The sequence below is a fragment of the Papio anubis genome, chromosome 10, assembly GCF_008728515.1.
Source record: "Papio anubis isolate 15944 chromosome 10, Panubis1.0, whole genome shotgun sequence".
In the NCBI taxonomy this organism is placed as follows: Eukaryota; Metazoa; Chordata; class Mammalia; order Primates; family Cercopithecidae; genus Papio; species Papio anubis.
In genome coordinates, this window is record NC_044985.1 from 125,278,000 (window position 1) to 125,305,781 (window position 27,782).

At 43.1% G+C, this 27,782-nt stretch overlaps 1 protein-coding gene across 4 annotated transcripts in view; it reads left to right on the forward strand.

Annotated features, from left to right (window-relative positions):
• Positions 1–26,583, forward strand: part of SEPTIN2 (septin 2) — a 40,875-nt gene extending 14,292 nt beyond the window's left edge. For 2 of the 4 annotated variants that reach the window (XM_009183547.3, XM_009183546.2), the window contains exons 4-13: positions 8,151–8,237; positions 9,004–9,127; positions 10,395–10,529; positions 10,688–10,805; positions 15,419–15,520; positions 16,155–16,300; positions 18,500–18,583; positions 20,156–20,213; positions 22,368–22,498; positions 24,496–26,583. In XM_009183547.3, the coding sequence (XP_009181811.1) occupies positions 8,151–8,237; positions 9,004–9,127; positions 10,395–10,529; positions 10,688–10,805; positions 15,419–15,520; positions 16,155–16,300; positions 18,500–18,583; positions 20,156–20,213; positions 22,368–22,469 (956 nt within the window). In that variant the 3' untranslated portion in view covers positions 22,470–22,498; positions 24,496–26,583. Of the gene's footprint in view, positions 1–8,150; positions 8,238–8,987; positions 9,128–10,394; positions 10,530–10,687; positions 10,806–15,418; positions 15,521–16,154; positions 16,301–18,499; positions 18,584–20,155; positions 20,214–22,367; positions 22,499–24,495 lie in introns of all 4 variants that reach the window. The other 2 variants (XM_021924459.2, XM_021924460.1) reach the window with 1 other exon arrangement.
• Positions 26,584–27,782: the final 1,199 nt, after the last annotated feature.

The following is a 27,782-nucleotide window of genomic DNA, read 5'->3' on the forward strand; positions in this document are numbered from 1 at the left end:
TTATAAATGACAAGAAAACTACAGACTAATACATGTTAGAAATGCTTGTTTTGGCCGGGCGCAGTGGCTCATGCCTGTAATCCCAGCACTTTGGGAGGCCGAGGCGGGCGGATCACAAGGTCAGGAGATCGAGACCATCCTGGCTAACATGGTGAAACCTCGTCTCTACTAAAAATACAAAAAATTAGCCGGGCATGGTGGCGGGCGCCTGTAGTCCCAGCTACTCGGGAGGCTGAGGCAGGAGAATGGCGTGAACGCGGGAGGCGGAGCTTGCAGTGAGCCGAGCTGGTGCCACTGCACTCCAGCCTGGGCGACAGAGCAAGACTCCGTCTTAAAAAAAAAAAAAAAAAAAAAAAAATGCTTGTTCCTCGGTGCCGTAAAGAAATAGCACTTGAACATAAATTCAGTTTCCTCAGCAAGGCCATTTTTACTTTGTACAGAATGGGTGCACTCGCCATCAGTTTTGTCACAAGAGTACACCGAACAAAGAGGATCATTTATAACCTGATGCATCTACCTTACTGCTGTTTCCATTGGCTGGAATGGGACCTCACCTTCCTTATTTGTCCTGATTGACTAGCAACTTAGAACTTTTTAAAAGAGGCAAAGGCAGAGAGGAGAACAAAGGAAGGAGGAATGTTGAGACAGGTAAAATCACCTTCAAATAAGGAAGAGCAGCAGGCTATGCCCTAATGCTTGCTTGGACCACCATAAGCATGCCAGGGCAAATTCAGGCTAAATTGTGGGCGCTGAGAACATAAAGTACGTTGATTTCCTCATCACGGCTAGCAGATTATTTAAGAATGTTAGCACATGTCTTTGAAAAAAATTTTTGCTTCTGAGAGAAGTTACTATTTATTCCTAATTAGATGAGGAGGAAAGTCTTTGAAGAAGAACCTCTACTTTGCTTTTGACGTATAGGTGAACTAGACATGGACATCTTAATTAAATCTTACACCAAGTCCAGCAATATATCTAAATAAAAAGACAATGCACTTAGTTCTGCTATGATGCAACCTGTGTGTTTCTAAAATAATCCCCATACCATACCATCCAACATGATGAATAAACACCACAGAGCTTATCAGAGCTTATGGAGAAGATAGGTACACAATACTCAGAACCTTCATCAGTGACACAATGGGAGAAAAGATAGGAACACAAGAGTTATACCAGTCCACATGTAAATGGCTGAAAAATAATCACTACACCATATAAGCCCTGAGGTTTGGTTTGTGCAAGTGGACATCAGGAGGGTTACAACTTGTGCGCTTTTGTGTAGCTGTGGAAGGAGGATTTTCTAAAGTTGGAAAGTCATAACACTAGGTGTAAATTGGGTGTGGCTCATAACAGGCGGTAAAGAAAGATAGCTGATAGATATTTAGGGGTGTGTGTTGGGAATATCTCCAAGTGGTTTGATTCTGTTGGATGCAGAATTAAACACAGTTTTCTTTGTTCACCTAGTTTTTCACCAATGAGATCGTATATAAGCAAATAGGAGATTTGTATTACGCTGCTATTGTTCCCTAATATGTCAATCCCATTGGAACAAATTCTCATTTTCAAATTAGAACGAACTAAACAAATGGAGTTTATCTCAGGAATACATGGTGTAACATCCAAAGTCAGTGTCATTCACTGTAATTATCAAAGAGGAAGATGATGTTAGCTGAAAAATGAATTGTAAAAATCCAGGACCCACTAAAGATAAGATAGTAGGCTGGGTGTGGTGGCTCATACCTGTAATCCCAGCACTTTGGGAGTCCAAGGCTGGTGGATCACCTGAGGTCAGGAGTTTAAGACCAGCCCCGCCAACATGGTAAAACTTCGTCTCTTTAGTACTTTTGTAAGGTACTGAAATTAGCCGGGCATGATGGTGGGTGCCTGTAATTTCAGCTACTCTGGAGGCTGAGGCAGGAGAATCGCTTGAACCCGGGAGGGAGAGGTTTCAGTGAGCCGAGGTCATGCCATTGCACTCCAGCCTGCATGACAGAGTGAGACTCCGTCTCAAAAAAAAAAAAAAATCACAAACGAGTATTAATAATTTTAAGACAGTACCACTTAACAGTTACAAAAAATATTGTTTAGGGATAAATTTAACAAAATGTGCAAGACCTATACACTGAAAACTACAAAACACTACTGAGAGAAAACCTAAATAAGTTGTGTAAGATCTGCCCCATTTGTGGATTGGAACTGTTATTCCCTTTCTCCCCCAAATTGTCCCATATTTTTTCTGAGACAGTGTTGCTCTGTTATCCAGGCTAGAGTGCAATGGTATGATTTTGGCAACCTCCACCTCCCAGGTTCAAGTGATTTTCATTCCTCAGCCTCCCCAAGTAGCTGGAGTTACAGGCACGCACCACCATGCCCATCTAATTTTTGTATTTTTAGTAGAAATGGCATTTTGTCATGTTGGCCAGGCTGGTCTTGAACTACTAGCCTAAAATGATCCACCTGTCTCAGCCTCCCAGAGTGCAGGGATTACTACTGGTGTGAACCACAGTGTCCAGCCCCAATTTTCAGAAATAAAAATTAACAAGCTGATTCTAAAGTATAAATGTAAATGTAGAGGGCCTAGAACAGACAAAAACAGTTTAGAAAAAGAGCAAAGTTGGAGGATTACAGTCTCTGATTTCAAGACTTAACAGCAGTAATCAAGACAGTGTGGTGTAATCAAGACAGTGTGGTAAGGGTAGATACACAGATCTATTGAGCAGAGCAACAGCCAAGAAGTAGATCAATCAATATGATAAGTTCAATTTTTTTGTTTTGTTTTGTTTTTTGAGAAAAAAGCCAAGTTGATTCAGTGGGGGCAAGGTTAGTCTTTTTGCGGTCTGTAACAACTAGATGATTATGTGTGAAAAAATGAACTTCAACTCCTGCTTCACACTGTGTGTCAAAATTAACCTGAAATGATAGTTGATTTAAATGTAAAGCTATAAAAATTCTACAAGAAAATGGGCAAAAAATTTTTTGACTTTGTAGTAAGCAGATTTCTTAGGACATGGAGAATAAAAATTGTAAAAATATTTGTGCATTATTAAAAGTTGGCCTTCTTCAAAAGACATCAATAGGAAAATAAAATGTGAGGAACTCAGAGTATTCATAGTACCATATCTGACAAAGGATATGTGTCCAGAATATATAAAAATCTTTTACAGATCAGTGAGACAAATGACCCACTTACAAAGAGGGGGCCAAAGATCTGAATAGACATTCCACTAAGGAAGATAAACAAATAGCCGGTAAACCCACGTAAACATGTCCACATCTTTGGTCATCAGGGAACTATGCATTGAAACCACTACATGCCACCACACATCCACTAAAACGCAGGCACTCCAGGTGTCAGCAAGGATGTGAAACAACTGGAACTCGTATTAGCGTGTAAAAATGCCACAACCCGTGTGGAAGCCAGTTTGGTACTTCTTTAACAGTTAAGACCCAGCAATACCGCTTGTAAGTGTTTACGCATAAGAAATGAAAATATGTCCATAAAGACTTGTATGTGAATGTTCATAGCCGCTTTTCTCAAAATAGCCCCAAACTGGGGAGAGCAGAGGTATCTAGAGAGTGGGTTAACAAATTGTGGTGTAGCCATACAGTGGAATGTTGCCGAGCACTGCAAAGAAACGAACTACTCATAGATGCAACAGCATGCGTCAGTCTCAGAGCTGTGTCGAGCAAAAGCAGCCAGACACAAAACAGGCCATGCTGTATGATGCCATTTAAAAGTTTTAGAATAAGCAAAGCTGATACGTAGTGACAGAAAGTAGATTGGCGTTCGCCTGCAGTGGGGACTGGAGAGGGCAGACTTCACAGGTACACGAAGGAACTCTAGGGTTACACAAATAATCTTTTATCTTGAGTGGAGTTTGGTTATCTGAGTATCTACTTTTGTGAAAACTGTACAGTTTAAATGGGTGTATTTTAGTATTAACAAATTGTGCCTCCATAAAGTGGATTTAAAAGAAAACAGGTAGGGGGTTGAGGGTGAGTAGTGAAAAGTAGAACTAGAAAGCCACAAGAACCCTCAACTTTCAAATTGTATTAATAGCTCAAGAAAAATGGATATATCAGGAAAACCCTAGCACACGTAATTGGTAAAAGAGAAACTATTGAAGAGGAAAGGCATAGTTTTTAAAATTGTGTCAGACTTCTAAAGAAGTAGGCAAGTTCACAAAGTAACAGATCAAATGCAAATGAAAGACTACAGATGTTGGGGCAACAGTCTGCAAGGGATTCTAAAATCACGAATGACTTACTCAGCGACATCAAGCAAGGAAGCCAGATTGCAGACTGTCCATGAGACAATTTGGTGACCATATTGCTGTAGATTCTAGTTAGAGTGATAAATAATTATATTTAGTTACTCTCGGCCGAGTGCGGTGGCTCACGCCTGCAATCCCAGCACTTTGGGAGGCCGAGGCGGGCGGATCACGAGGTCAAGAGATGGAGACCATCCTGGCTAACACGGTGAAACCCCGTCTCTACTAAAAAATAAAAAAAATTAGCCCAGCATGGTGGCGGGCGCCTGTAGTCCCAGCTACTTGGGAGGCTGAGGCAGGAGAATGGTGTGAACCCGGGAGGCGGAGCTTGCAGTGAGCCGAGATAGCGCCACTGCAGTCCAGCCTAGGCGCCAGGCGCAGTGGCTCAAGCCTGTAATCCCAGCACTTTGGGAGGCGGAGACGGGCGGATCACAAGGTCAGGAGATCGAGACCAGCCTGGCTAACACGGTGAAACCCCGTCTTTACCAAAAAAATACAAAAAAAACTGGCTGGGCGAGGTGGCGGGCGCCTGTAGTCCCAGCTACTCGGGAGACTGAGGCAGGAGAATGGCGTAGACCCGGGAGGCGGAGCTTGCAGTGGGCTGAGATCCGGCCACTGCACTCCAGCCTGGGCGACAGAGCAAGACTCCATCTCAAAAAAAAAAAAAAAAGAAGTTATTACCTTGGCTACATTTATATGCGATGGTGGCTTAATTATATGAAAAGCATGTTTAAGAATAAAGCCTGTTGCCAAATATGTTACCTAATAGAAATCTAATGTAAAGATGTTTGTGTCTGAAAAAGAGGAAAGTAGGTTGTTACTGTGATCAAATTTACAGGAGGGTTGGAGCAAGCACTTGAGTACTAAAAGCTGAAGTATAATTCCAGGTGCTCACACATGTTATAGGCGTTCCATCCTGAGGGCACAGGAGTCTGGGATGGGCAGGCCAGACCTTTTTGAGACCTTCGTGAGCTGCCCGCTCCCACAGAGTCCAGCCTCATGCAGCTCTCAGTGCCGTCCTGCTCTTGCACAGCTCTGGTGGGAGTAGTTTGAATGAGCAAAAAAGCTGATCCCTTAGATTACCACTGTTCAGGAGCCTCCCGAGAAAGGCCCTTGATGCATAGTGTTTGAGAAAGCAGTTTCATTTTTGTGTTGGTTAAAAAATTTAAAATTTGAAGAGAAATTCCCTCAGATTTGAAAGCTACTTCCTAATATTCCTGGAATAGGCTGTTTTGCCGTTGTATTTCTTTAGCCTAGGATTAAAAAAAAACTTCTAACTCAAGCCTAAAACTTCAGTGACAAATTTGCCTGATGGGATTTCAGAATAGTATTGTACAGTGAAGCTTCACTTTCTCACCCCATATGTATGTTTCCTTCCATGGTTCCACTGTGCCTAATACTGTTTTCTTTCTAATTAGGGAAAACATGCCATATTTTAAACTCTGAATACCTCCCATTCCAGTCTTTTTTGTCACTACTATTAGAGAAAAACGATATTAATTCTGGCACTTTAAAAAATACTTTGTTACTTTTGTAACAAGTGAAACTTCTGGACCCAGTGCATTTGGCATAGATTTACAGGCCCGGATCTCTGTGTGTCTTGTTCTCTCATTTGCTGACACGTATGTGAAAGACGCCTGGCCAGAATGGAGATACTAAAGAAAGTGGGGCAGAGCAGAGCTGGGTGCCTGCGCTGCAGTGATTCAGCCCAAGTGTAGCCTCATGTTCTGAGTTCCTTAAGCAAACCATTTGTTGATGTTACTCAAAAGCTATTCCAAGTAAAATAATCACATACACCCTTAAAATTAAGATCTATAAGTTAGAAGTAGCCAGTGGGATATTCTAACTGCTTTTTTTTTTTTTTTTTTTTTTTTTTTTGAGACGGAGTCTCGCGCTGTGTCACCCAGGCTGGAGTGCAGTGGCGCGATCTCGGCTCACTGCAAGCTCCGCCTCCCAGGTTCAAGCCATTCTCCTGCCTCAGCCTCCGAGTAGCTGGGACTACAGGCGCCCGCCACCACACCCGGCTAGTTTTTTGTATTTTTAGTAGAGACGGGGTTTCACCATGTTAGCCAGGATGGTCTCGATCTCCTGACCTCGTGATCCACCCGCCTCGGCCTCCCAAAGTGCTGGGATTACAGGCTTGAGCCACCGCGCCCGGCCTCTAACTGCTTTTTTAAAAGCTGTCTCTGATGACTTTCTCAGCTGTTCCCCACAGCTGTTGCTACTCTAGTCAGAAAGGGATTTCATCGGTTTATCCTCTCCCTGCTGGGCTGCAGAGCTCCAGGGAGCAGGGACTTGGTTCCTTCTTGTTCTGTGTCGTGTCTCTGCTCCTAGACCTGTGCCAGACATGCAGAAAGGACTTAGCAATTACTGGTAAAACCTTCTTTAAATGGAGCAAAAATGTAAAGGGGCATTGCACCACAGTTTATTAAAAGGATGACTTAATGGGATAATAGGCACTTAGTCAAATTTTTACAATCATTTTTAGGCATGTGCAACACATTGTTCTTTTCATGTGTGAAAATTGCAGTTCACTTAAAATGCAGTCCTAATTTTGTATATCTGCACGTTTCAAATTCACTTTTTTGTTCTTGATTTTCCCAGAATTGTTTTTTCTGTAAGGGACAGGGTCTCACTCTGTACCCAGGCTGAAGTGCAGTGGCATGATCATAGCCTGCTATAACCTCTTAACTCCTGGGCTCAAGCAATCTTCCTGCCCTCGCCTCCCAAGTAGCTGGGATTCTAGGTACATGCCACCACCCCTGGCTAAGGTTTTGGAGTTTTTTATTTTCTTTGGTTTTTTGGGAGATGGGGGTCTCACTTTTTTGCCCAGGTAGGGTCTTAAATTCTTAGCCTCAAGTGATCCTCCAGCCTTGGTCTTCTAAAGTCCCGGGATTATAGGTGTGAACCACTGTGCCCAGCCAGAAATAATTTTTCAAGAGATGTGTACTCCTTCCTCAGGCTTTGCAGAACTTAACAGAGGGTGGTTTAGGGTGCCTAGGGGACAGTCCAGCACCAAGTGCTATGTAGTACCAAGATCAGAAGCGCTTCTCCATGCAAAATTAAGACTTAGATGATAACCTGCAATGAAGCAGTGGAATTTGTGCTTCCTTCAAATGTAAAATTTAATTTTTGGTGTTTTGCATCTTTTTTGAAGTTAAATTTCAAATATTCAGAATATATGTTCACAGTAGTTGGAGAGAGATTTTCACCTCGTTGAAAGCTTACATGGATATGTGTCGCTGAATTGGTCATGTGAACTCAGCAAAGGGAGCAGGAAAGTTGCCTGACACATGGCAGTTGCCAGTGCTGGGAAACGGGGATGGGTTTAAAGCAGGAAGAAGACAAGGTGGCAGAAGGGGGAGGTTGCAGAGTGAGGGTTCAAGAAGCGAGCCCACCAGACCACAGGCCCTGTCCTGCTCACCCGTTCCTGCAGCTCGGGAAGCACAAGTGTTCTTGACACTACAGGATAGATATGTTCAGTTTTCTGAAAATGTGGTAAGTTTAGTGACTAGCAGAACTGATCATTGAAAACCTGCTTTACATTCTGTTTGTCAAAAATAAAAACCAACCTATAAAGTACATTCCTCACGTTTGTGAACTGTCGTGTTTCTCATCATATGATGTTCAAGGTCTGTAGTCTCATAGACCTGGATTCAATCTTGGCCCTGCTCCGGATAGTACTCCGACCTTGGGCAAATTAGAGTTTCTTTGAGTACACTCAAAGATCATACTCCAGACATAGTGGAACTATAGGTACTAAACACAGAATGATGTTTGCGAGGTGCTTAGCCCAGTCCAGGCCACGTGTAAACACTTAACAAATTGAATGGTGTCATATGGATAAGGTCATGACAGGGTTTTTCTTTTTATTTAAAGGTGAATCAGGTCTAGGAAAATCGACTCTCATAAACAGCCTTTTCCTAACTGATCTCTACCCAGAAAGAGTCATACCTGGAGCTGCAGGTAAAAACATTCCTATGTTACTGTAAGTGTAATTCTACATGAAAGGTGCTGAAGACTGCCTAATGCATGTTTTATGTCTTAGCTCTGTGTTCTGTTTGTTCTTGTTCAACTTTGAACACAAGGAAAACGCTTATGGGGCAGGTGCTGCACCGAGGTCCTTGGATTTGGGCTGTAGACTTTCTTTGACACGTATCCATGGATCTGTCCTCTCTGAGTTTGTTTTGTCTGTAAAATGTAATAAGTAGCTTCTGCCTATATTAAACATTTGATGGATTAAGTGAGAATGTTGTACATCAAAAATACTGTGTGACTAGAAGATTGCTGGAATAGATGTTCTAATTCATCTACTGTTGGAAAGTTCCAGCGCAGGACACCAGCATCCACAAATGCCTGTTGAATGAATTAGGCACACACAGTGAGAACCCAGGACTGGGGCTGCTGCAAGAATATGTAGGCCTTTCAGGATATTTTTGAATTCAGTTTTTAAATGAATTCGTAAATTCCTTTCTTTTCCCAGGAACAGAAATTATGATTTTTAATATTTGTGTTTTTAACCTTCCCAAGTAGCACAATAATCTTAGCTTTAACCTTCCCCTTTCTGACTCCTCTGGGATCATTTTTGCGTAATCCCCATGGTAACTTTGGAGAACCTACCTCTGCAGGGAGGTAGTGGACTCTGAAGTCACTAGTTGGGAGAATGTTGTTAATGTGAGCTTTCCTCTTCGCATGCTGCTTATATTCCCTATTAAGTTTGTTTCTTTTCTAGAAAAAATTGAAAGAACTGTCCAGATTGAGGCTTCAACTGTTGAAATTGAAGAGCGAGGGGTCAAGCTGCGCCTGACAGTGGTAGATACCCCTGGCTATGGTGACGCTATCAACTGCAGAGATTGGTATGCACCCGGGTGCCCAGGGATCTGCATTTGTTTATTTAATGTACTTAAATTTATAGATCGTGTTAATGAGTGATTAAGTTTGGGGTCGCTGTATGTAATAAAACAGCTAGATAATTTAAAGTGTGTTAATGTTGACTTTTTAAATAATTTAAGGAATTTTATAGAGGAATTTTTCTCTGGTACTCTGGTAGGATTTGAGATCGCAAAGCCGGTCGCCCATAGACTGCTAGTGTAAATGAAACACCTGGATTTGAGCCGTGGCTGGTGAACGAAATACTGTAGTACATCCTTTCCACGTGGAAGGAAGTGAAACCTGTTAGAGAGTGGATTGAGTCGTAGTGTCTGTAAATGACTGCTCGTTGGCATCATTTTCACAAATAAGGAAATCAAGAAGTAGAAGATAGAGCAGTCTGTCACCTGTACTGGGCAAAGAATGCCACTTTCACTGTACAAACTCCCTCCTTGTTCTAATCCTGTCAACCTAAAGCATCAGCTTTCCACCACTAGATGGAAAGGGGAAGGTTCTTTTGTCTTTCTCCTACATTTAGGAATTTCTCCCTTACATGTGAAAGTGCTGTGCTGTTTCCCAGCTCAGATAAACCTGTTCTTGACCCATGTTCTCTACCATCCTGTTCCTCTGCCCCTCTTCACAGTCACGTTCCTGAAAAGAATTGGCAGCCCTGGCCAGGTGCGGTGGCTCACGCCTGTAATCCCAGCACTTTGGGAGGCTGGTGGGGGGTGTGGGGAGGGGCTGGTCACAAGGTCAGGAGTTCGAGACCAGCCTGGCCAACATAGTGAAACCCTGTCTCTACTAAAAACACAAAAATTAGCCGGGCGTGGTGGCGTATGCCTATAATCCCAGCTACTCGAGAGGCTGAGGCAGGAGAATCGCTTGAACCCTGGAAGCGGAGGTTGCAGTGAGCCGAGATCATGCCACTGCACTCCAACCTGGGCGACAGAGCAAGACTCAGTTTCTCTAAAAAAAGAAAAACTTGGCAGCCCTGTCTACACTGGCCCTCTCTCAGGTGCATCAAAACCTATTCCATTCAAGCTTTTTTTGACTCCCAGCACTTGAGGCAATTATGCTTGGCATAGTTTCCAAAAACTTCCATTTGCCAAATTTAGGAGTCAGTCTTCTGTTCTCATCTTGAAAATGAATTATTAAATTGTATATATTTGGGCAGAGGCACTTGTTTTCCCTTTGAAGTCAGGGACCCCCTGTTTTGTACCCTATGATTATTGTTAATGTTTCTATTTCTCTCAGTTTTAAGACAATTATCTCCTATATTGATGAGCAGTTTGAGAGGTACCTGCATGACGAGAGCGGCTTGAACAGGCGGCACATCATTGATAATAGGGTGCATTGTTGCTTTTACTTTATTTCACCTTTTGGACATGGGTAAGTAATTGTTTACTGTGGAGAAATGCTTTACTACATGGGTTTGTAACTTTTACCCAAACTCTGTATTTTAATATAAGAATTAAGATAATTTGAGAGAGAGAAGAGATTTGTATGTGTTTTTTTTAAATAAGTGACACTTCTAAAATTAATTTTAGACTTAAGCCCTTAGATGTGGCGTTTATGAAGGCAATACACAACAAGGTGAATATTGTGCCTGTCATTGCAAAAGCTGACACTCTCACCCTGAAGGAACGGGAGCGGCTGAAGAAAAGGGTGAGTGAGGCTGGCCTCCTGCTGTCCCTCAGGGTGCGACTAGGGGGCATGGGGATGAAGAAAGGGGGTGTTAGCACACTCAGTCTGCTCAGGTGTCTGCTCAGGTGTCGGGAGGCAGAGCAGGAGAATTTTTCCTGCATTTTAATGGTGGTTTTCAAGGAGAACCTAATAGTTATAAATTTTAATTTTTGCCTTCATGAAGGTATCAAATTTCGGTTCTTTAAATTCTCCTTATATTTAAAATGCCCTCTCTGAGTAGCAGTTGGTTACACACAAGTGCATTCCATATGAGTTCAGTGACTCAAATACAGAAATGTGATCTCTTCATGAAGTTTGTTACTTTACCTAAATTCTTTACTGCAGATGACCTATACAAGGGTGTGTCTGAGTAGACTAGTTCTCTGTTCTGTTTGGGACATAGCAGTTGTCAGCCAGCAAACCGTCTCTCACCCCCGGCAGCTCCTGTGGTGCGCCCGTTTCAGTGCCCTCTTGTGTGTGTTTCTGTAAAGCCTCTTTATTGATTCTCTGCTATGTATGTTTAAATCACTTGCTTTTTTCTGATTATATGCTCCTTAAGAAAGTCCAAATAGTTTGTATATGCCAAACTCTAAAAATACAAATACGTCACTGAACATACTGGTATGTGCACATAATCCCAGTTGCTGGGGCAGGGTAGCGGGGTACAGCAGGGGGTTGAGGCAGGAGAATCACTTGAGCCCAGAAGTTGGAGGACTTCAGCAACATTGTAATACCCTGTCTCTTAAAAAAAAAAAATAAATGTTTTTTAATAAAAGAATTTCTAAGCCGGGCGTGGTGGCTCACGCCTGTAATCCCAGCACTTTGGGAAGCTGAGGCAGGCAGATCACCAGAGGTCAGGAGGTCGAGACCAGCCTGACCAACATGACAAAACTCCACACATCTCTAAAAAATTACAAACATTAGCCGGGCGTGGTGGTGGGCACCTATGGTCCCAGCTACTTGGGAGGTTGAAGCAAAAGAATCGCTTCAACCCAGGAGGCAGAGGTTGTTTGCAGTCCAGCCTGGGTGACGAGCAAGACTCTGTCTCAAGAAAGAAAAAAAAAATTTTTTTAATTACCCACAGAAAGAACAACTGTTAAGTATATATCCTTCTAGAACATGGCTTATGTTTTTGGTTTTACAGAGTGAAATCACATAGTAATACTATTCTGCCATTTGATTTTTCTGTTTAAAAATATTTGGAAGCATCCTCATATATATATACTATATCCTGATACTTACTGGATGCACAGCATTCCACTGTATGAATATACTCTACATTGTCCAGTTTCCTGTTGATGGATAATTGGCTTACTTTTTGTTTTGCTCTGGCCCCTTTTCTTCTTTGACCAAATTTACTATTTCTTTGCCCCTTGCTATTTCTTTTTGCTAGTGATACCCTCTGTCTGGACCAGTCTTCCCTCAGATACCTGTGTGGGCAACTCCGTCACTGAGCCCAGCGCTACACACACAATTTCACATCTCCATCCCCTGCTCTGCTGGTAGCACTCGCCCCACACTGCATAAAGTATTTCTCCAGTGTATTTGTTGGCTTCTCCTGACCGCTGACCCCGGGTCCTGAGATCAGGAATCTGCTTTGTTCACTTATGTATTACCAGACTTCCGAGTAATGTCTGGCACATAATAGATTTGTTGCATAATTGTTGTAATGAACATTGGTGCACATCTATCTTTTCACAATTGTGTGAGCCAAACGAATTCTTAGTAGGAAATAAAATTTAAATAACATTTAAATTTTTGAAGGATGACTAAATTTGCTCTAAAGTAAATACGTAACAATTTACATTTCCAAAGTGTACTCTTCTCTCCACCCCCTAAAACTGTCCTGGTTATGCTGCCAGTTTTTGTAATGTGTTTCCTATCTGAGAAATTGTATCTCATTTGAATTTGCATTTCGTTGATTGCCGAAGTGAGTATCTGTCCTGGTGTTGATGCCCGTTGGTGTGTTCTCTCAGGTTGCAGGGGCTTGGCTCTTGCTTTTTTATTGATTTAACAAATATACTTCTTATTTTTAGATGTTGACTATCACGTTGCAGATGATTTCACCTGGTTTGACTTTCATGTTTTCACATTTTTTCTGGTGTTTTTTTCCAAAGCAGTTTTTAAGCAGCACGTAGTCATGTTTGGCAGCCTGTTCCTAAATTGTCTCAAGTGCCTGCCAGTGTTTTAGGAAGTATTTGAACCTTTGAAGAACCCCTGGAAGCGTAGACGTTTTTATGCTAATAAATACTTTAGCAATTCCCACTTAGGGGAGCTTTACCTTTTGTACTCTGCTACATTAAATTTCTTTGAGATAGAAATGGAGGTGGTGTCAGGGTTAGAATGCTCTAATTCTCATCTCTAATCCTGTATGCAAAACACTTAGTGCTTGATTACAACATCTGAGGTGAATCAAAATACTTCGAGCTTTTATCCCTTCCTTCTTGGGCCTCTTTAATCACTTCTCTTTCTCCAGTTTCTCCTTGATGCCTACCAGTTTGTTCATTCTGCTGTATCTGAAAGAACCTCTTGCCTCCTGCCAGCCTCTACTAGCCGCTTGCCTTCACCAGCCTTTCTTTTAGTCAGACACTTACTGGTAGCTGTTACCTGCCCTCCCCATGATCGTGTTCACTCAGGCTTCCTGTCATCCACCTGCAGTTGCTCTCTCGTGGGCTTGGCCAACAGTTCAGTTCTCAGATGTGGGCCCCACCCGTGGGGTTGGTGTGATTGGCAGTTCTCCTGAAACTTCCCTTCCTTGGCTGCTGAGCCACTGTGTTTGCTTTTCTCTCTGCTGCTTTTTACCACCTACCTTCCTGAGCCCTGGAGGTCAGTATTCCTTAATATTATTTTGATCACATTATTTCTGTGGCTTCTGATTTGCCCTTCCAAGTATCTTATTTCTTGTTGTGAACCACACGTGCCCACAGGAGTCCTCTTTTGACCACTGATGAACTCCTGTCCTTCCAACTTCCCTGTCTCTCTAAATGGTCCCACAATTCTTGAAATCTTCCAGATTGAGAAATGTGTACATTATTTTTTATTCATCACTTTCTGACTCCTCTCCTTACTTTTAAATAGCTTACTAAATGTTTCCAAACTCTTCTGTCCTCCAAAGTATAAGCTCCATCTTTATGAGGCCAGCATAGAACAAAAGATGAGGTTGGCGTGGATGGGTAATAGACCAGGAGAGGGGCCGTGAGATGAGGACAAGTGAACAAGTTCATGCTTCTTATTGCTCAGTTTCTCCCAGAGATAAGATAGTTCCTCCCATTTAGGAATAAGGATTTATGTAAAGACTGAAGGTCGAGTTACAGAATCAAGGATGTAGAGAGGAGGGCCTTTTCTGGAGTTCTGAATTGGTGCAGACATTGTGCTAAGACCAAATCTCTGATCCATTCAAGCCCTTTTTAGGTCACATTAAGGCTTTCCATTCTTAAAACCAGAGAGCAAATCCAGTGCACAGTTTGAGGTCGGGATATTTTCTGCTCACGTTGCTTTTGTTCTCTCTTCCCTGGATGGCTCGGGTACTGGGGTGAGACGAAACAAAGCTGTGACCTGCCTGGTGCCTGTTAAGAGTGCCCACCATCTAGTGGGCATTTGAGTGCTGGGGTTTTAATTGATTGACTGATGAATGAGTTCGTATTTCAACGTCAGCCCAGTTCTTTCTCCCCTCAAGCCCCATCCGCCACACTATGCCTGCTTGATAGGTCGGACTGTGGGATTTTGCTGCTGGCTGCTGGCTACCTGTTGAATGAAATACAGATCCCCCGGTCGCTAGTCTGGTGTTCATGGAACTCTCTACTTTGTAACTCCAATTTTTGTTCCCTTATCCAACTGAATGTCTTAGATTCCAACCTTTTGAATTTCTTGTTGTTCTCAAAATCCACTCCATGTGTCTTCTCTGTATCTTTGACAAGGTTTTTTGTTTTTTGTTTTTTCCCCATCTGGGGTACATCTTCCTTCTCTCTGCTTTTAAGACTCCTGCCTGTTCTCCAGGGTCTTCTCATGCCTATAGCTTCTCTGCGGCAATTGCCCTTCTTGAGGCTGATTGTGATATGATTTCCATTTTAGCTGTTGTGCTGGGGCTATCGTTAGTCTTCCTACTGCTTTGTACATTGAGGGTAGTGGTGCATTATTGCTGATGTTATTTTTTTTTTTTGAGACGGAGTCTTGCTGTGTCACCTAGGCTGGAGTGCAGTGGCACCAGCTTGGCTCCCTGCAAGCTCCGCCTCCCGGGTTCATGCCATTCTCCTGCCTCAGCCTCCCCAGTAACTGGGACTACAGGCGTCCACTGCCACGCCTGGCTAATTTTGTGTATTTTTAGTAGAGACAGAGTTTCACCGTGTTAGCCAGGATGGTCTCGATCTCCTGACCTTGTGATCCGCCCACCTCAGCCTCCCAAAGTGTTGGGATTACAGGCGTGAGCCACCGTGCCTGGCCGCAGTTTTATAAATTTATTTGACAGTAACTTGCATAATCAGTTTGATTATTGATGTTTGAATGATTCTGATGTATTTCTTACACAATGAGTTAGAATTGGCTATAATAACATAGGCAGTTTGCTAAAATTGATCCTGGTTTTGTCATTCTCTCAGATTCTGGATGAAATTGAAGAACATAACATCAAAATCTATCACTTACCTGATGCAGAATCAGATGAAGATGAAGATTTTAAAGAGCAGACTAGACTTCTCAAGGTAAGAACTGGCTTCAAATGCACAACATAAATAACTCCTGTTTACTGTTGTCCATGTTAAGATGAGAGCGATTGTCTGGGTATGTTGCTTTAAATATATTTTAAGGCCTCGCAGTGGCTCATGCCTATAATCCCAGCAGTTTGAGAGGCCAAGGCAGATGGATCAGTTGAGGCCAGGAGGTCCAGACCATCCTGGCCAACATGGTGAAGTCTCATCTCCATCAAAAATACAAAAATTAGGTGGGTGTGGTGGTGCACAACTGTAGTCCCAGCCACGCGGGAGGCTAAGGCGGGAGAATCACTTGAACCCAGGAGGCAGAGGTTGCAGTGAGCTGAGATCGTGCCACTGTACTCCATCCTGGCGACAGAGCAAGAGTCTGTCTCCCAAAAAAAAATATTGTACAGCTATCACCTAAAGCTTAGAAATTTTATTGTAGGTTTAATTTGTTTTCATGCAGTTTGTCCCATGTGGAAGGTATCTGACAGTTCTCAAGAAAATGTTACGTACCCCCAGATTTCCAATTAAATTTTGTAGTCAGTAGCAATGTGTTAAGTCTGTGCTGATGTTCTCGTGTTCACAGTGAACTCTGGGGTTCCCTGTGTGGAGCCTGTCTACTCTGTGTGTCTCTTTCTAGGCTAGCATCCCGTTCTCCGTGGTTGGCTCCAATCAGTTGATTGAAGCCAAAGGAAAGAAGGTCAGAGGCCGCCTCTACCCCTGGGGTGTTGTGGAGGTGGAGAACCCAGAGCACAACGACTTTCTGAAGCTGAGAACCATGCTCATGTAAGACATTTGGTGTGTTCCTTCTGGCAGAATTTGGCATGAAGAATATGGATTTTAAACGGGGTGTACACTTGACCTCCAAGGTAGTTGCAGCCAGCAGCTTCATTGCCGTCCTCAGTGTTTCTCACATTGCAGAAGTGGTGTGGGGCTGTTGCAGCTTGGTGCTGAGAACCCTCACCCAGGGGCCCTCTGTGGGACTACTAAACTAACTCTTCTGCCTGTGGCCTGTAACCTGTAGTACCTTTCCTTCCTGCTAAGATCTTATATCTTTGATGTTAAAAGGAGACTAGAACCTAAACTGGGGTCTGAGAGGTCCCCAGTGCTGGTAAGGAAATGGTCAGACTGTGTAGGCTCCTGGTCTGCTGCTCCAGGCTGAGCCACACCTGGGCCCTGCTCCCCAGTCTGAGACTCATTGGATGGCCCTGGTTAGCTTTTTGTGTCTTCCATTTATTATTAATAACAATTACAGACCTGACTACAAAAATAGACGTCTTTTCCTTTAAAAATAAATTTCATGGCTGGGCGTGGTGGCTCACGCCTGTAATTCCAACACTTTGGGAGGCCGAGGCTGGCGGATCTCGAGGTCAGGAGTTCGAGACCAGCCTGACCGACATGGTGAAACCCCATCTCTACTAAAATTACAAAAACAAAATTAGCCGAGCGTGATGGCACGCACCTGTAATCCCAGCTACTCAAGAGGCTGAGGCAGGAGAATCACTTGAACCCAGGAGGCAGAGGTTGCAGTGAGCTGAGATTGCGCCACTGCACTCCAGCCTGGGAGATGGAGTGAGACTCCGTCTCAAAATAATAAAAATTAATTAATTAATTAATTAATTTCACATACAGTAGCATGCATACATTGCTTTTACTTTTGAAAAAAGAGGCTGAGGCCGGGTGCGGTGGCTCACACCTGTACTCCTAGCACTTTGGGAGGCCAAGGCGGGCGGATCACTTGAGGTCAGGAGTTTGAAACCAGCCTGGCCAACATGGTGAAACCCTGTCTCTACTAAAAATACAAAAAAAATTAACCAGGCGTGGTGGTGGGTGCCTGTAGTCCCAGCTACTTGGGAGACTGAGGCAGGAGAATCTCCTGAACCTGGAGGCAGAGGTTGCAGTGAGCCGAGATTGCGCCACTGCACTCCAGACTGGGCAACAAGAGCGAGACTGCATCTCAACAAAAAGAACAGGCTGAGAGTATCGCTTAAACTATACCTCTTTTATCAGAGGACTTCAAAGAATGACCGATATGGAGAAATCAATGTTTTGATTAGCTGAAAGTTGCTATATATTTGCCACATGTCTCACTTAGTTTAGCAATTTGTAGTAAGTTAAAATCAGTAACATGTTAAAACATCCACGCTCTGTCAAACACAATTTAATGGTCGTGTAAGAAGTTATGTGCACTCAGCTCCTCCAGGGCTGCATCCTTGGCTGTCCCGATCCCCATTATTGAGGGGGGTGTAGAGGCTGAAGACGGGGTTTGGGGACTTCACTTTAGTGTCAGTTGTGTGTTTCTCACAGTGAGGTAGAGTGAGCCCCTCCTTGGCTATCTCAATCCATTTCCCTGGATCCTGAATAAATAGGAGTGTGTTACAATGTTTTGCTCATTCTGGACTGCTTAAGTATTTTGAGTAAGCTAGGCAATTAAAAAGTCATAAGATGAATGGAAGGTTGAGTTGTTGACTAATATTCTTGGATCCAGAATATTAGTCCTTCACTTTATGGTCTTCTGCATAGCTTAAGCTAACCAACTCTTTCTTCTTATATGAGAGTAATATATAAATTTTGAGTTATAGGAGGCATGAATATTTTCATTACATTTTCTGTAAGTCCTGTTAGAAGAGTGTCTTCTATTTCAGACATTGTTGACCTAAAAATCTCTTAAAATCTGTCTATCTGCCATCCTGTGGTAGAGATGGCCTCATACGGGGTGGCATTGCCTCTGGCAGAAATCCTGCTGAGAGACTCAGTCCAGACCTGTGTTTGTGTATCATTGATTGGGGAACAAAGGGAGAGCTATACCTCATTAGATGTTTCCACGGCCATACTCCTTATCCTGAAATCCCAGCAGCTTTATGTACAATTTACCAAGTAATTTTAATTACTGCTATTTCTTCTATGTACTTGATGGGTGGTTTTTTTTCTCGTGAGAATGTCACATGCATGAGGCCACCTTAGTGTATTCCTCTTCTCTTTCAGCACACACATGCAGGATCTCCAGGAGGTGACCCAGGACCTTCATTATGAAAACTTCCGTTCTGAGAGACTTAAGAGAGGCGGCAGGTCATCATCACACTGTGCCCCTTCCTCTGTATTGGTCACCCTGAGCCATGATGTTCCTCTTCCTCTGTGTGTTCAGCTCAGCCTTCTTGACCATTAAGCAACATGGTTTGGTTTCCTACTCAAAAGTTACTACAAAAGAGTTGTTAATTTAATCAAATTATGCTCTTTTAGCCTTTTAAAAAAAAAGTACATTTAATGATACGCACATAAAAACTTTAGGCCAGGCATGGTGGCTCATGCCTTAATCCCAGCACCTTGGGAGACCAAGGCGAGGTAGTTTGCTTGAGCTCAGGAGTTTTGAGACCGTAGGATTACATGGTGAAATCCCATCTCTACAAAAATTAAAAAAAAAAAAATTAGCCGAGCATGGTAGCACATACTACTCCGGAGGCTGAGTTGGGAGGAGCAGTTGAGCCTGGGAGGTGCAGTGAGCCATAATTGCACCACTACACTTCATCCTGGGCAATAAAACAAGACCCTGTCTCAAAAAACAAACAAAGACTTTAGACCTTTAGGACAGGCCAGAGGCTTGTGTCGAGTCCTCCTTCAAAAGCATCACTCTGTACATGAGGACAAACTTGTTGCCATTAAGAAACTGCAGTGCCTGAGTTAAGGGTGAGGCCAGGATGAGTGACTTCCGAGCAGCCAGTGGCCACTGAAGCAGCAGCTTCAATCCTTGTAAAGTCCTGCAGCCGCCCTCACTCACCTTTTCTTTTTAGCCATGCTAATATGTCTTTATGTAAGTTATACATACGTTGTCCACAGTGAAGTCTAATTACGAGTTTGGAAACCACATTAAGAAAGATTTTAGAGGCAGCTAGAAAATTCCACCCTCTGGAAGCTGAGCAGGCGCTGGCCCTGAGACGGGGATTAGTGTGCTCTGCAGAGCGTGATGCTCAGGTGTGCTTGGGGAGCTTGCCCTTTGCCCCTCGCTCACTCACACAGATCCTGCTCCTTCCTTAAGTGTGGTGACTACATTCATATTAATAAAGAATAGCTCATCTCAAAGCGAATTCTTCAGATAATACCTGTTTTTTGAGTGGGTAACAGCAAGTGTTGTCACTCAAGCCTAGAGTAAGAAAAGTCTCTTCAATGTTCCATTTCATGTTGTTTGAACTTTTTAAAAAAATCATTCTGTTTCCTTTTTATTCATTATATCTTTAATTGGAAAAATGATAGGCCGGGCGTGGTGGCTCACGCCTGTATTCCCAGCAATTTGGGAGGCCAAGGCGGGCGGATCACTTGAGGTTCGGACGAGCCTGGCCAACATGGCGAAACCCCGTCTGTCTCTACTAAACATAAAAAAATTAGCCGGGCGTGGTAGCGCGCTTCTGTAATCACAGCTACCTGGGAGGCTAAGGTGGGAGAATTGCTTGAACCGAGAAGGTGGGGGTTGCAGTGAACCAAGCTCATGCCACTACACTCCAGCCTGTGCGACAGAGCAAGACACCATCTCAGTAAAAAAAAGAAGGATGAATACATGTCATTTTAAATTTTAAAGTAGAATTTGTTGGGGGTTATCAAGTAACTATTTGTTGCAGCATTATAATTCTGATTTCTTTCAATTCTTAGGAAAGTGGAGAATGAGGACATGAATAAAGACCAGATCTTGCTGGAAAAAGAAGCTGAGGTAAGTAGAAAAGTATTATTGATTGGTTGGTTGTTTTGTTTGTTTTGAGACAAGGGTTTTGCACTGTTGCCCAGGCTGGAGTGCAGTGGTGTGATCTCGGCTCACTGCAACCTCTGCCTCCCGGGTTCAAGCCATTCTCCTGCCTCAGCCTCCTGAGTAGCTGGGACTACAGGTGCCCGCCACCATGCCTGGCTAGGTCTTTTTTTATTTATAGTAAAGATGGGGTTTCGCCATGTTGGCCAGGCTGGTCTCAAACTTCTGACCTCACATGATCTGCCCACCTTGGCCTCCCAAAGTGCTGGGATTACAGGTGTGAGCCACTGCGCGCAGCCGAAAACTACTGTTCTTGTGACTAAAGCTGTTTCGTGTTTACATCTATAGATACCATTGGTAATTAACTTATAATTTATAGTTTTTCTTTTTTAATTTGTTGAGGATACATACAACTATTTTATTACTATATATACACATGTATATGTAATAAACATGGATACTTACATAGCATACATAATGCTTCATATATTTAGCTGAAAGACTTTGGAGACAATTTAGTAATGTCACTGATTTTTGTAAGTAGATCATAAATATGGAAATACGCGCTGTTGTAAAGGTGGCATTCAGATCTGCTGGAGTTTTGGAAGGCAAACACATTATTCAGTAAACAATAGGATCATAATGGGCTAGCCTGTTGGAAACAGAAAGAAAATACTTCTTTTGTCAAATTAATTCAATATTGATCAAATATTTAAATGTTAAAAATAACCACAAAGTTACCTGAAGAAGATTTAGTTGAATGTTTTATAATACTTTCCTGGAGGCATTTCTGAATACATACAAATCATAATGATAAGGATAAAGATGAATTAACGTTCACTATTTTTGGCCAGGCACTGTGGGTTACACTTATAGTCCCAGCACTTTAGGCGGCCAAGGTAGGAGAATCACTTCATGCCAGGAGTTCAAGACTAGCTAGGGCAACAGAGTGAGACCCCCCCCGTCTCTACAAAAAAATTAAAAAATAATTAGCCATGCATGTCGGCATGCACTTGTAGTCTCAGCTACTCAGAAGGCTGAGGCAGAAGGATTCCCTGAGCCCAGGAGTTCAAGGATGCAGTGAGCTATGATTGTGCCACTGCAGTCTAGCCTACGCAAGATCCCATCCCTTTAAAAACAAATATATATATATGTATGTATATATATTATTTTTATTGTGAGGCCTTCGTTGCCCTCCAGAAAAGCTGACTCATTCCCATTTCCCTTTACTTTGCATTTCCCACTGTCATCAGTCTTTTTCCCTCCTTTTAGGTTAGAAAATTTCTCATATTGGCTGGGCGCAGTGGCTCACACTTGTAATCCCAGCACTTTGGGAGGTGGAGGCGGGCAGATCATGAGGTCAGGAGTTTGAGAACAGCCTGACCAACATGGTGAAACCCCATCTCTACTAAAAATACAAAAATTAGCTGGGCGTGGTGGTGTGTGCCTGTAATCCTAGCTACTCAGGAGGCTGAGGCAGGAGAACTGCTTGAACCCGGGAGGTGGAGGTAGCAGTGAGCTAAGCTTGTGCCGCTGCACTCTAGCCTAGGCGACAGAGCGAGACTCTGTCTTAAGAAAATGTATCGGCCGGGCGCGGTGGCTCAAGCCTGTAATCCCAGCACTTTGGGAGGCCGAGACGGGCGGATCACGAGGTCACAAGATCAAGACCATCCTAGCTAACATGGTGAAACCCCGTCTCTACTAAAAAAAATACAAAAAACTAGCCGGGCGAGGTGGCGGGCACCTGTAGTCCCAGCTACTCCAGAGGCTGAGGCAGGAGAATGGCGTGAACCCGGGAGGCGGAGCTTGCAGTGAGCTGAGATCTGGCCACTGCACTCCAGTCTGGGCGACAGAGCGAGACTCCATCTCAAAAAAAAAAAAGAAAATGTATCATATTGTCTTATCTTTCTTTGGTTATTGTTTCTGTTTGACTTGCATATTCATATCATTTACTTGGTTTTCTCTTTAGCTGTTGGTTTTTTAATCGATTGGTAAGAAGTCTATATAATAACTCTGTCATGTTTTGGGAGAGTATAGAAGTTGAAATTTTAGGAGTTACAGAACACCCAGAAGTAATGTTCAAAGATAGCAAACCTTGAAAACCTGTGTGTGTGTTCACAGCTCCGCCGCATGCAAGAGATGATTGCAAGGATGCAGGCGCAGATGCAGATGCAGATGCAGGGCGGGGATGGCGATGGTGGGGCTCTCGGGCACCACGTGTAAAGCCATGTGCACATACCAAGAAGTCACAGGTAGGCCCTGTTGTCCCTTAGCCCGGAAGACAGGCAGTCGTTACTAACATTGTTGTAGCAGCTTAAATATGACAGGTTCTTCCTTAAGCCTCATTAATATTTTGCACTTTGAAGTAACTCCATCACTAATCTTAAACGAGAAGAGATTGCTCCTGAAAAACAGAAGCCACTACTTTGCCACCTACTTTCTAGTGAAGATTTCTCACATTTTTGTCTTTTTTTTTTTTTTTTTTTGAGACGGAGTCTGGCTCTGTCACCCGGGCTGGAGTGCAGTGGCCGGATCTCAGCTCACTGCAAGCTCCGCCTCCCGGGTTTACGCCATTCTCCTGCCTCAGCCTCCCGAGTAGCTGGGACTACAGGCGCCCGCCGCCTCGCCCGGCTAGTTTTTTGTATTTTTTAGTAGAGACGGGGTTTCACCGTGTTCGCCAGGATGGTCTCGATCTCCTGACCTCGTGATCCGCCCGTCTCGGCCTCCCAAAGTGCTGGGATTACAGGCGTCTTTTTTTTTTAATAATTACAACTTTTATTTTATTGGGGTACATTTGCAGGTTATTTTCTAAGCTTGCAAATATCAACATTAGAAGGAAATTATGTATTAAAGCACCTTTATTAGTTGTATTATTGGAAATTTGTTAATTGTTAAAACATCTCTTTAAAGGGAATAAAAATGTATTATTAAAACAGCTTGTACAGATTAAAAGTAAAGATGGCACAAGGAGGAAGAATTTTATGCCAGGTAGATAAGGATTCCCTGGATGGAGACCGCTGACCTCCTGTTCCTCAGATAGCTTTGTCCTGACTGACGGTCATTAGTGTGTGCTGGTCTGCCTGCTTGAAAAGAATCTGCAGACTCTAGACACTGAGGATCAGGAAAAGGCACATGCCCACTCCCTTGTATCTTATGGACAGGCAGGCTCTGTGAACTGGCCAGGTGGCCACTCCCATCACTTGCCAGAGGAAAAGCATGAAAGGTAAAGTCAGGTAACAACCTAAGAGTCCAAAGAAGAGGGTAAGTCACATGATGCTGGGGTAAAGGCAGACCTTATACAAGAGATGTGATTAGAGCTTGAAAGAGAGTTTGAGTTGGCCAAGATGTGAGGAAGAAACGTTGGGAATTTTGTAGATGGTCTCCCCTAAAATTCAGGGACCTCATTCTGGAAGCATGAGTGTGTTCATGAAAACGGGGAAGGGACTTGAACCTTCACCAACTTATGGCAGGGTGGGTGGGCAGAAGGCAGGGAGTCTTTAGGCCTCCATGACATATGGACAAGTGGCTGAGGAAGGACCCAGAGTGTCTTGCTGGAGCCTTAGTCACCAAACCCTCTTGCAGCTTACTGGGAAAGATGTTCATTGTAAAATACAGTATTTACACAAAATGCACAAAAATATGTATGTACAGTTTGATAAGTTCATGTAAAGAAAACATCCATGTCACCCCCAGCTGGGTCCAAGTTGGTTGCTTTAGTTTCATCATCACATTGACACCTTAGAATAGTCCTGAGGGTATGTGCTCAGTTCACACTTTACTGATAAGGAAATTGTTGTTGCTCTGAGAGTTTAACATTATTTGCTGATGGTCCCATAACTTTTAAACGATGGCCTGCTGACTCTAGATGCTGGTCCTGCATAGCCTGTGTTGGCATGTGACTGGGGAAGTGAGGGTACAGTGGAAGGAGACAAGGATGCCTCAGCTATGCAGCTCATTTGAAGCAGGAAGCAGTGACAGGTGTTTGCTCATTTTCTCTGAGCTTCTGGTTTCAACCTTATGGAATGAAAATTTTACTTTTAGATAGATAAAATTTTATTTCTGTATACTTTTTAGTTTTGCGGCATTTCCAGTTTCCAAGAGCCTTATGAGTGGTGTTTTGATTCAGTTAACTTTGTGGTCATGTAAGCCCTGCCTTTTGCTCAGTTTATGAGAAAAGTAGAACTTAATGATCAATGCAGCAGACATTGCCTCACTCACACTTAAGTGTGTTTTGTTTTCTTTTTTCTAGAAAACACTTTCCTGGATAAAAAAGAAAACATTCCAGATGCGTGATCCAGCTGTGTGTTTTCAATCCTTGGGAGGGTGCCATCCACATTTTAACAGTACCTGTGCCTGAGAATTTAATTTTTAAAAGACTTTTGATGTGTTTTTTGTATGAAGTACTTTTAACATATGTATTTCATTGCTATGTTACACTCTGTATTTTGTGAGGTGAATGTTTTCCTTTTCTTTCTCCCTAACCACTAATGTTAGAATTGATTTCCAAGAATCGGCATGTATGCTTAATACTGAATTTCTTTGATTTAACTGACTTAACAACTGACTAACCATTGATGAGCACTCCTGATTTATATCTAGAACATTCAGATTTACCCATAATCTGAGTGGTAGAGGTGTGAGCCTAGTGATGTAGAAAGATGCACTGACTTGGTGCAAGGCCATCTGCTTACCACATCATACCATTTGGAGACTCTGCTTCGTTGCTTTTATGTTTGTACACAACACCTAAAACCAGTTTTGCTGCTATAATTCTATACTGTTGATTCGTCTGTGATTTTATCTCTTAACCAAATAAAACAGAATAGAATTTCCTAATGAGATACATCTTTATACTTAAACAGCTTTTTTAGAGGTGAGTTTTAAAGAAGTCTCTTAATTCTGATCTAGGTCATTTTTAAAACCCCTATGCAAAGAACTCACCGCAAGCCCCTTTTTGTAGTGTTCTCCACTAATACTGGTTATCCTGTGTTCTCCACTAATACTGGTTATCCTGTGTTCTCCACTAATACTGGTTATCCTGTGCTACAGAGAAAATCAAACTAGTCATGAGCTCCAGTTTTTGTATTGCAATTAAGACTCTTACCTACAAAACGAGATTCAGTAAACTTTTTACTCAACCAAATTAAAATTTTTAAGGAAAATTAGCAGTTGGTCTATTCAGAATCCAACCTTTTTATATTTTATATTGCACTTTAGTGTATTTTCTGTAACTGTAGTAGATCTGCCTCCCCTGTGGAAATTGGGGTCTGTTGGTGGGCGTGTTCCTGAAGCTTCACTGAAGAGTGTTTCCTCCCTAAGGCCTTGGTGCCCTGAACCTCTGGTGCCTACCGGGTGTTCCTGATTTGGGTTTCCTTTAAATACCCCCTTTTTGAGTGACTTTCTGATGGGAGGAAAATAGCAGTAATCATTTTTTTGTGTGCAGACTGTCTCATTTATTTTTAGCCATTGTCGTTTTCATTCATTTTGTGTAATATAAACCATGTGTCTTGTCAAAGTGAAAGACATTTTAAATCTGTAGCATGGGCTAGTGGGCAGGTGCGCACAGTCGAAGCCACACCTGATCCGTTTTCTGTGCACTGTAGCCTTAGTGTCACCTTTCTTCCTGTGTCTCCCTGTGGTACACTCCAGCGGTTGCCTTTTTTATCATTTCTACTGAAGTTGGGAAATTCAGCCCGAGAAAGTGACAGATGAAAGGAGACAATAGTTGTGTAGGGAGATGGAGAAAATGCTTAATCTGAGGATGAGACAGGGTTTTTTGGTTTTTGTGGGGGCTAGAAAAAAAAACATAAAATGAGACAGTTAAATAATAATACGAAGGTGTGCTACAGAAAATCTGGTATTCTTGCTAACATTGCCCCTTCACTGTTGCTTAATTGTGAATAGCCAAAAGCTATATGTTACGGCTTGTTGTGTGAAGGTAACTAAGCAAAAGTGTTCCATGACTTTAGAGTACATCCATGCAGAGTCCATTATTTGAGTTTGCCATTTAATAACTTTGTTGGAAAATCTATAAAAAAGAAAAACAAGTTTGCAAGTGACTAAGCCCCGCATATGTTTGAGTGAAAGTACTTCAGGCACGCTGCCTCCTGGTATCAGCTCTGCAGGGAGGGAGGACCCACACTGCTACACTTCTCATCCCCTTTGGTTTTACTGCCCAAATCTAAATAGATACTTTTGATTATAGATAACTGCTCTTTTACTAAGAGATAGTCTCTACCTGTAGAAATGTATTTTGAAAACACTTATTTTACACAGCAATTTTGTATCCATTTATACTAACCTTTTATCAATAAAGTACTATTGTTTAGATATTAAATGAGTATTTCTCTTGGTTATTTGCAAGGGAAAGTTGTGAGGTTTTCTGGGAAAATTCAAAGTCTTGAGAACATCTGTGTATAAAATCAAGAAAAATTACTTGCATCAATAGCATCACTACTGAACAACTGTGTATGTATTGGAGATCGAGCCCAAAAGAAAGCACCAAAGATTGAAAAGGAATTATTTACAGGTGATCAGATCATCTACTTAGAAAGTATAAGACATCTGGTGAAAATTAACACTAACAGGTCAGTGATACCTATTTACTAATTAGAAAATGTAGTGAGAAAAAGATCACATTGATAATAGCAACTACTAAATTGCTGGAAATGTAAGTGAATGACTGAAATATAGGAAGAAATTTCTAACCTATAAATTTTCGAGAGTAGGTTAAGAAGACTCTACTGCTTGAGTAAAGGAAACTGGAAACCTGAACTGATCTGGGTGGCTGGATGCCTACACTCCAAGGCCTCTAGCCTTCTTGCTGCCCACTGGACTGACCATCCTGGGACCCACCTGGGCCCCTTTTACCTTGCTATCAGTGTTTTCTGAACTTCTTCCTTATAGACTCCTGGGTACTAGAACTCTTGCTGTCTCTCCTTCCTCAGCTGACAGCTGCCACGCCTGCTGCCTTCCCTCCAGACTGCCAGCCTCGGGTCCCCAGCACACACCCTGCAGCCTGCCAGGGGTCAGTACCACTCTGGCCAGGCTCTCACCTGCACTATCCCCACCCGGCCCTGTCTGCCTGCAGGCAGGGTCCTCTGTTCTGGGGCATGTGCACCGCTCTGGGCCTGGTGCTGTCATTGGAGGCTGGTTAGAGGAAAAGCCCCAGAGGTGGGTGACACATGATGGAGGGGAGCATCCCGCAGGGCTGAGCCCAGTGTTGGTGTGCCCAGTTCTGGGGTGTGTGCACTACTTGGGGCCTGGTGGTGTCACTGGGGGCTGGTTAGAGGAAAAGCCCCAGAGGTGGGTGACATGAGGGGAGCATCCCGCACGGCTGAGCCCAGTCTTGGTGTGCCCGGTTCTGGGGCGTGTGCACCACTTGGGGCCTGGTGGTGTCACTGGGGGCTGGTTAAAGGAAAAGCCCCAGAGGTGGGTGACATGAGGGGAGCATCCCACACAGCTGAGCCCAGTCTTGGTGTGCCCAGGTCTCAGACCCCATAGTTGTCTCAGGAGAAGCAGAGGTTCCCCTGAGCC